Source organism: Botryllus schlosseri, chromosome 12, assembly GCF_051294905.1.
Source record: "Botryllus schlosseri isolate E-star chromosome 12, Bs_hap1, whole genome shotgun sequence".
NCBI lineage: Eukaryota > Metazoa > Chordata > Ascidiacea > Stolidobranchia > Styelidae > Botryllus > Botryllus schlosseri.
Genome location: NC_137247.1, coordinates 26,602,823 through 26,612,826, shown reverse-complemented (window position 1 = coordinate 26,612,826; position 10,004 = coordinate 26,602,823). Strand labels below are relative to the sequence as shown.

The 10,004-nt window shown below is 39.3% G+C and overlaps 1 protein-coding gene and 1 long non-coding RNA gene across 2 annotated transcripts in view; one reads left to right on the top strand and one right to left on the bottom strand.

The window, feature by feature from the left end:
- LOC145452820 (uncharacterized) overlaps positions 1–7,414 on the top strand; it is a 60,589-nt gene extending 53,175 nt beyond the window's left edge. Inside the window, exons 6-7 of the mRNA XM_080330963.1 lie at positions 5,553–5,720; positions 6,348–7,414. Of these exons, the coding sequence (XP_080187089.1) occupies positions 5,553–5,720; positions 6,348–6,524 (345 nt within the window). The 3' untranslated portion in view covers positions 6,525–7,414. The remainder of the gene's footprint in view (positions 1–5,552; positions 5,721–6,347) is intronic.
- LOC145452796 (uncharacterized) lies at positions 871–3,162 on the bottom strand. Its single transcript, XR_013919515.1, has 2 exons — positions 1,849–3,162; positions 871–1,049 (listed from the first exon to the last, which is right to left on the bottom strand). It is a non-coding gene; the product is annotated as an uncharacterized LOC145452796 (long non-coding RNA).
- Positions 7,415–10,004: the final 2,590 nt, after the last annotated feature.

Below are 10,004 nucleotides of genomic sequence, written 5' to 3'. Positions count from 1 at the left end.
AGCTGTAGCGGGTTAGTCGTGAGCCTATTTTGTCTTTATATATATCAGTGGTTCTTAACCTTGCTAGAGCACGATAATTTTTGAAAGGGGGCGCTGGAGGAAAAAAGCTTAAGAACAACTGGTGTATATTCTATTCCCCTACTTCTTTATTTTAGTATTGTGTCAACTGTTTATTCAATTTTATGCGAGTGGTGTATCCAACTATTGTTCTTTCGTTCGTTCGTTCGTTCGTTCTGTTGTTCTTTCTTTCGGTCTTTCTTTAACCACAATAACAACAATTCGACACTGTGCAGCAGTTGAGTAGCATAATTATTACAATAGTCGATAGTATGTTAATTGTGTTTCAGGCAAACTTTAAGCAGGGGTCCGCAGAATTTAATGATTTGTCAAAGGGGTCCGTGACAACAAAATGGTCGGGAACTACTGTTCTAGATTGTAGATAATGGATAAAGTAAGTTCTCGTATTTAGGGCTGCACTGTTAAAAATATTCTATGCCAAATTACTGGTCTGGTCCTGGCAGCAGTTCTACGACTCTGAGACCAGTAAATTTGATAAATATTTTCCCGTAAATAATATTGACCGTAATTTATTTTTACTAAGACTGACAGTCATAACTTCTACGGGAAATTCCCGCTACTTGACGTAACGGAAAACGGCTGTAATACCAAGTTACTGGTCTGGTCCAGTGCAGCAGTTTTACGCTGATGAGACCAGTAAATTCGAAATAACTCTCCTCGCAATATGATTTTACATATGCTGACCGTAGAAAATTTTACGGAAAATTTCCGTAACTAAACGTAACAGAAATCTGCTGTAATATCAATATACTCGTCTGGTCCCTTGCAGCAGTTTTACGTTCCTGAGACCAGTAAATTTGAATCAGGTTTATTTGATGCGGGAACACGTAAAAAAAAAGTGAATGTGACGAAAATCCAGTCTTTCTTGTGGAGGTCAGCAGTCGCCTGAATGAAGAGGGCTTCATCAAAACTTCAGCAGCAGTTGAAGGACTGTACTTTGGGCCATGCTGTTTTGTAGGTTCTTCTATAATCTGAACAAAAATTATGCAGTCATCAACACATTTACAATTTGAAACTTTGAGACGGTATAGTATGACATACTGCGACTTTTCATATTCTTGTCAATTTCTCGAATAATGATGGCCTAGGATAGGGGTGTTGAACATACGGCCCGCAGGTCACATGTAGCTTGCAAAGCAATAATGAGTAGTTTGAAAAAACCCTGTATTTTCCAGCACATTTGTTGAGATATTATTGTAAGAAATACTTCCCGGAGTTCGCGCAAGGCCACAAATGTCAATATCATAGGCCGTAATATAATTATCCGATGCTGGTGTTATGGTTTTACTCTAGCTGGTGATACTGACATCCAATTCCCAAGACTCCAAAAAGTGCACACTGAGTTCAGATTTTTATGAAAAAATGAGACATAAAGTAGTTCTTCGTAAAGTGAAAAAGAAACTGTTATATTCAGGTCGCATGGAGAATATAATAGTGAAAAAGACAAAGTAATATATTTGGTCGCACTGCTGTTGAAGCGGTTGAATTCAAAAGATCATTCTTTGAATTTTTTCCAAAATTCCGTTGTTTGCGAGTAAAGGTGCTGCTAGAATATATCCATATGATATGATCGTGAATGTTATGTAATATACCAAAATGTATACAGCATTGATAATAAACTATTCAAGCGAAAAGTAAGGGTGGGCGTTTTGAGGTACCGTAACATTTTGGAATGATTTGATTGCTGATCCGGCCCACGAGCGGTTTGAAGGTTTGAATCCGGCCAGCAACGCAAATTGAGTTTGATACCCCTTGCCTAGGACTTCGTACCTGAATCATCTTTTCCAGCGTGATTGCAAACTTTTCTGGCAATATTCCTTTGCATCGCACGTCCAACGTATTTCGCACGGCACCGTGCTACTAAGCGAGAGGCGAAATGATCCCTTTCTATCACATAAGCATTCGACGTCATGATTCATAATGCCATAACGCTTCCATCTTCGTGTAGTTCAATGTCAGAAAATATAATACATTCTTATAAGCCATAGCTTCTGTCACCATTAAACTGTAAAGAAAATAGATACGCCTTCAGAAACAGGACTGAGAGCAACTTGCCAGGTTTGAGCTCGGATACTGCTATACCTACAATATCTACTATCAACACCTGCAATATTCTAAAGCTAAAGTTAAGCTGTGGCTTCGAAACCCTCAATATCTTACAGCAACGCATCTCGTTATTATCCAATACTAAAACATCGCGTCGATATAATATCTATCTCGGAACATCCAGCCGCACGTGCTCAGATATGTCTGACGTCTGACGCCGCTACGTCTGGAATATGTATGACGTCATAATGTACTGTTCGCTCGAGCAGCTACGAATTCATGATCAAACAATTCATAAGGCCATTCGCAGGAAAAAGGTAAAGGACGTATACTACTCTCGTCGCAATGGCAAAGGAGCATGGCGGCTATACGCCAGCTCCAGTGTTTCGATATATAGTTTGCATCATACATGCGTTAAGGAGTCTACAATGGTGGCAGAACTGGTCCAGCAGATAATTACACAAAAGATCATACCTGCAGTAAAACTACATAACATACCGAATTCGCTTGGCATGCTACTATTGCTAGACCTTGATGTCTCAAATGATACTATTTATAAATCGATATAAACGATGGTATCTGCAATGCCCAAATGTTCGGATACCATTCACCGATTAGCATTCAACACGGCCATCGATGTCCTAATTTGCTTGATGATTGAAACATGATGTAATGACGAAAATCACATATATATGTCCATAATAAGACCGTAAGCGTGTAAAATGATCGAATTGTAAGTGCGATAGCAATGTTGCAAATAATGATTATCCAGTAAATCTTTTTTACGAATGCAAAAGTAAATCCGGAATACTGATTATCCAGTAAATTGCTTTTACAAATCAAAAAGTAAATCTGAAATACTGGTTATCCCGTAAATTGCTTCTACGAACTTAATCTGTAATTTTTTTTACCTTTAAAAACAAGTGAATATACTTTTGACGTGCCCGTATATTAATTTAACGGGGATTTACCGTTAATATAACTGACGGGACAAATTTACCGGTATAATTTGGGTAAATCTACGAATATTTCTAAGAGTGTGGGCACAATGATTCGAGTACTCGAATCTGAATCGAGTATTAATTTTAATGTTTCGAGAATAGTACTAATAGACGTTTTTTCGAGTACTGAAATTATACGCTCCTCGCAATTAAAATTTAATTTATCAACGAAAATTTTAATTTCGATACTATTTTCACTGTAGAAGCCTTGGAACTAGGGTTAGTTCGGATATCAATAATTTTCACTATCCGGATAACGGATATATACGGATATTTGAAATTTAGCTAACCGGTTAACCGGATAATGAATGCTTAGTGAGATAATGGATTTCACGAGGTCTGCATGAAAAATGGATCGCAAAATCATTACAGAGTGTTATGGTATATTTATACGCACACGCGCAGTACGAGCGAATACGAGAAAAATCACGCAAATTTCATGTTAACTGCTTCTGCAACTCCCTCCTGATAAAGTAGCCTACACTACATCAATAGTGGTATCCTGTAGCCGGGACCGGAGATTTGTAACAAAGAGTCCACACGTATTAAATGCCATTTCTGCTTCCACAAAATGGGCTGAATATAGTAAGCAGCACTTCCTTTTTGCCCATTCTTCTGTTTAGGTGTCCAGTACTGCGAGGACGAGTAGCTGATACTGGAATTGAAGCCGACATGATAGCTCGCTCTAATTCCTTCATGGGAAATTCTCATGATTAGGCCCGTAGCCAGCCGAAAAATAAGGGTGGGTGGGTGTTTGAAATAAAACGAGGGGTGTTTGAAATAAAACGAGGGGGGTTCGATTTTTTCCGAATTTAGTATCAGCGGAAATCAATTACGCTTGCACGCACGAATATGTTTGCGAAATGCGAACATTCGATGTCATTCAGTTTCGCGATGTCACAATCGCGGATCATAATAGTCTTAGCGGCATATTGTCTCCAAGCCACCAAGAGATAGGAGCCAACGCATGCCAGACCCGAGACTCGATGGTTACGCCAGCGATGATATCGTTCGTACCATGCCTATTGCAGATGCGATTGTGTAGGCCAGCGATAATATCGTGCGCACCAAGCCAATGCGATTATGTGGACCAGTGATGGTATAAAGTCCACAGAGCCTATTGCAGATGTGATTCTGCCAGCGGAACTATAGGCTTGTTGAAGACTCGAAAAATTAGGCTAGCAACGATAGCCGAGTTCGCAGCAATCAATGACCTAATTTGGCGATCTTCTCAGCGTCGCGTTACACACTGCATTGACGTATCTCGCTCATTGGCGACACGCTTCTCGCTGATTGGCCCCGCGCAACACTGATAATACGATTTATTGAAGCTTCCTTAAAGTGTAAAACGCAATTTTAACGATAATATTTTATCCGGTTAACCGGCAGATTTATATCCGGATATCGGATAACAAAAAAACCTGCGGTTAACCGGTTAAACGGTTAACCGTTATCCGGATAATCCAACCCTACTTGGAACCTTGATTGGCCGCAATGCACCAAACGGAACATTTAGTACAAAGTTACGAACGTTACTGGAAATAACACATTTCCGGAGTCATGATCATCCCACAATATTGTCATAAAGTGCAATGAAATCGGTATGGTTGAAAATATACCAAAGTATCTTTAATGTGATGGATAACCGTCATTATATTCTGCGTGATGGCATGAAAGATACATACTTGAGCTTTGACATATTATATTCTGTTATGACGTTATAATGAGGGATACTTGAATACTCGACTCGACTCGAAGCTTACGTCATTCAGAATCGAATCACTCATGTACTCGATTTTGCCCAGCCCTAATCGTATTGCGAATATCACTGCTTTGTACCGTATTGTATATACTTACAGTGGTTTTATTTGCAAATGTGATGCCATGAGACGTTATTAGCACGCGTTGACAGAGAATGATACTCAGGGTCGCCATACCGTCCTGATTTCTCAGATTTGTAATTATTTTGAAGGGAGATGTCGGATAAAATTACTCGGTCACTTTTGACATTATCATTTCTGAATGAAAGCCAAACCCATTTCATAGCCCTATGGCTATAAATTACCAATATACAGCCAGGGTCGTAGAGTGGTGACGCTAATTTACATCCATACGAGCTACTCGCGTAAGCGAACGAAATTATTCCATGACGGTGCGATAAAATAAGATGACGTCATACACTCGACTTTGCAAATAATTATAATAAATGATGCTACCACTCACGCAAAAATGAAAACAATAGTTGCAAGGTTGTCTCTGGAAATAAAATTATTTAATATCAGTATCTGATTACAAACTTATTTCTTTTGGCAATACTTTTTCATTAGTCACCATTTTCGTCTCTCGGCCATGATTTTATATTCGCTAAAATATTGAATGCGTCTAGAATGCGATGAAATGAAATTATTAGTCCGTATTGTCATTCAGATCCATAAACTTGCCATCGTTGATAAAGCAATGGTTTCGGAAGCGTTTAGTGACTTGGCAGCGATTATCAGAGTCAGTGGATGCAAGGACGTGCAATTGATAGCATGCGATTTGACAAAGCAAAAATTGGAATGTTTGTCGATGGCCTGCGTGGAAAACGAAATATCGGTATGTAGCAATGCTTGCCCGCTTTTACGCCTTCGCGATAAATAGTTTCTATAAGTTTCGCGGCAGCTCCGTATTACAAGCCACAAACTGAAATAAATTCGAAGGCATTGACTTGAAAAGCTGATCACAAGCTGGACTTCGATATAATTTTAAAATACTATAATATACGTTGCTGTTTTTTTTATTATCTAGGCTCCTCCGAGCCACAAGTCAGTAAATACGGAATAAAAATAGAATACCAGCCTGGTATAAAATGAACAATGTACTCGAAACATCGTGAATATCATACTAACAATGTCTGGTTTTATCGTTTTGCTCGACTGCATGACACAACAGTATTCATTTACTTGTCACGTATCGTGTAGCTGCTGCTACATCCATGTATTTTATACATCGATGAATTTCCGAGTGAAGAATCGCTTTTACGAATGGGTGTCAGCTACATTGTGGATATATAACGATACTCGGATTTAGGGACAATTGGAAATTGTAAACTACATTTTCTCATTGAAATAAACAACATCAAAACATTTATGAATAAGATCCAATTTTCAAAGTTGTGTCGGGTTGAAATAGGTTGGAAACCACTGATCTATAATAAAACCATTCTCCACGTACTCGTTACAGATTCCGTGTCTCAGAATTGGAGAATCGGATTCGATTGCAACGGAAGATGACATATCAGCTCTATGCGACTTGATGACATACGGTGTGGAATCTCTAGAATTGTATAATTGGAAGATTGATGATAAAGGAAGGCAGAGACTGGAAGAAACAGTTCAAAGCAAAAATGCAAAGGTTTGATATCCACCATCACAACTATTGCACCAACTTGGTTACAAAGTGCAAGGCATTATTCTAAATCATGGAAGGGCAACGTACGGCCCGCGGCCGGATTAGACCCGCGACGTGATTTTGAGCGGCCCGCAGAGCTTCTACCCTGAAAATGAAATTCGAATCTGAAAGTATTTACAAATTTTAAGCATCACAGATTGAATCCAAGTTTACCAACCTGAGAAAGATGGTCACGGAACTACTACGAACAAACATTTTCGACCATAAACATTAGCCAGACAAGTCTGAGTTCCAATATAACTGATGTTCACGTGCAGTCTTCACTAGAGCGTTAACATCCGACATGCAGCCAGAGTTAAAAGAACTGATTGACAACTATGATCGATCACAAAATAGACAAATGTCTGATTGACTTCAAAAGCTATTGAAGTACATTCGATGAATATATTCATTAAATACTAGGGTTACCATTAGGGATGGTGTGAACCTCTGAAAGTTTCAGGCTTGTATGAACCTTTTTGAAAGCTTCTGTGAGAACGCGAACGTGAACCTCACGACGTCGCGTGACGTCATATTGCTAATTACAATCCTGCATTTCAGTGAAGTGATAGCCTATATTAATGTACAGTTGTACACGATAGCTAGCGACGGCTCAGGTAACATAAAGCCACAATGCTGATGTACTGGCATACATTATATCTTCCGTCGCTTTGCCTACAATTTCGACGAGAACTTTCTAGGGAATATAAGCTTACGCCTAAACGGTTTAGGCCGGACCGGACAATGCATTCGTCGTCTGAGTATTGCTACGTTGATGTTGAGCAGATTGTAAAACGGGCTGGTATAATTGCTACCGATATTACCCTATAACAAGTTATACAGCAGTAACCACAACCCCAATCGCACGGATTTGGTTTTTATTATACAATAAACATATGAAATCAAGATTAACCCCGTACGCCTGCTTGATTTCTGACATCAGACAACGATATCAATTACATTGAATGGTTGAATAAGCATCAATGGCTGACTACCTACATATAGTGTATTTCGCTTTTGATGTGTAATTGCGGGTCAAGCTCGCAGCAGAGTGTCATTAAATATTCAAGCAAACTTTTGTAACAAAGCGAGTAAAATTTTTGAGATTGTCAAGGTGCATGCTCTTTTAGTGTGAGGTTTTATGCTGCCAGCGCCATGCATAGAGTGGTCCGAAGTTGAAATGCTATAAATTTCAACCAAAGATGTTATAATTGTATTATATGAAGAAGATTCACACTGCAGAACCTACCAAGATTCGTTTGTGAACGTGAATCTCTAAATTTATGAGGTTCACACCAGAGTTGGATCAATTACATTATTTCAGTTGAATTACAATTACAATTACTTTCATGCATGTTTCAATTACATTACAATTACAATTACTCCATGCTAAAAATATCAAATTACAATTATAATTACAATTACTCCTTGCATGCTTCAATTACATTACAATTACAATTACAATTGCTGCTGTTGAACATGTAATTGAATAATCATAAATTCAACCGTGCTCCTTGACAACCGTAGCGTCGTAATTAACAACAATTCAAGTATTCATGTTTCATTCATGATACGCAAATACCCGGTAATTATTAAAAAGAAAAACGTTTTCGAACTATTCCAGTATGCAGTATGTCGTTGGAAAAAGTATTATAATCATGCACGGGTTGGATTTGCGTATATAGTATATAATTAAAGAAATAATATTATTTTTATCGAGGGACGTAGGAATTAGGATGAGGGGTGAAAACAAAACCGTGCTTTGTCAGATAAGACGTTATATAATATCCAGTGGTCTGGTTAGTTAGCCAGACGAAGTAACGATGCAGCATCGTGATCTGAAATCGCATTGTAGATTGCCAACACACGGATAGATGCGCAAGATGTGAGTCACGGATGAATGCACCGACAAACGTACTGCAGAGCCGGCTAAAAGCAGCAAACTTTGTAGTCCTAGAGCTGGCGATTCAAGCGTCCAAATTTGATGCATCTGGTCTTTATCGTAAGCTATTGATGCACTAATTCCGAAAATACAAATTAAAATCTCGCCAGGGCAATGTAACAGCTCCAAAATAGCCGTTTAAGGCCGACTGTTCTGAAAAGTCAGAGCGCCGCAGCAGCATATGACCACAACAATGACCAATTACTCCCAGCGATTGTTCAGAACAATGCCGATTTCCAGACTTTCACGACTATTTTGGGATGGTACCATTGCCTGGAAATATACTTTTATTGTGGAATCAGTGCGACACTAGCTTTCGATTAGGACCATACATATCAAATTTCGGCGCTTGGATCGTTAGCTATGGGACTATCAATTCTGCTGCATTTAGCCGGCTCAGCAGTTCGCTTCTCGGCGTATTCAATCGTGAGTCACGTGTTGCGAATCCATTCGTTGGTTAGTTATCTAATAATTGTATACAATGGCAGCCGAGGCCAGCATAGCGGTAAAAATAAAAAACTTCGCCCGCAAGGGCGCAGTCAAGGGCTTCCGCGAATGGATCCACAAAATTCCTTGTCGACATTTAAAGAGAATGCATTATAAGCAGGGTTGCCATCGACATCGACCCAAAAATAAGGACAGTCGAAAAATTAGATTAGCATGAAAAAGCGGTTTTGTAGATACTTTGTATTAAACGAGCCGGGGCATATATCACATTCCATACTTTTCGCTAGAAACAATCTGCTTCAGCAACTCCTTGTTATTAGAAAGTGCTTCGCAATTCTCACGACGTCTCAGGTCAAGGTTTACCTTTACTCAGGGCCGAAACAGCACTTCGTCACCCCCCCCCCCCCCAAAAAAAAAAGATAAACCAAACCTTGTTCACCTCGTTGTGATTATAGGCGTCAACCAAGATGGAAAAGGCAATGCCGTACACCAAGTTTAGACAAAATCATTTTTGAGCGTATGGAGCAAGAACTCCTGGCCGAAAATAACTTATTTGCGATGTTGGAATCGGGGAATATTGCTTTGAACAATTGCGATGTGAAGTCGTTGGCGAGGAGTGATTGCTGGTGTTTGACAGTATGGAATGCCCAGGAACCCTGTGCAGCAGCTGTCTTGTAGTCTGTGGTCGTTGGTGCTGATCGACTTGTGGAAAAATTATTGATCGACTGTTTTGGGGTACCAATGTGAGTTGAAGTAGCGGTCTTTTCTATGGCCTCCAGGTTAATGTCACAATTGCAGATATTGCAATGTGCGAAACACTCGCCCTTCAAGCTTCGTTACCAATTCTCTCTCATGATCGTTACGAAAAACGTTTTACGCCTGCTCATTTTAACTAATCAGATTTAGCCTTATTAGTAGCTAAAACTATATGCGCAAGTGCAATATAATTCAGAAAAATTTATCAATGATTTATAGTTTTACTACTGCTTAACCAATGTGTTGGCCGCACTGCGCCTTTTTTCAATAAATGCTGCCTGCCCCCCAGCTTGAGCTTATTCTGC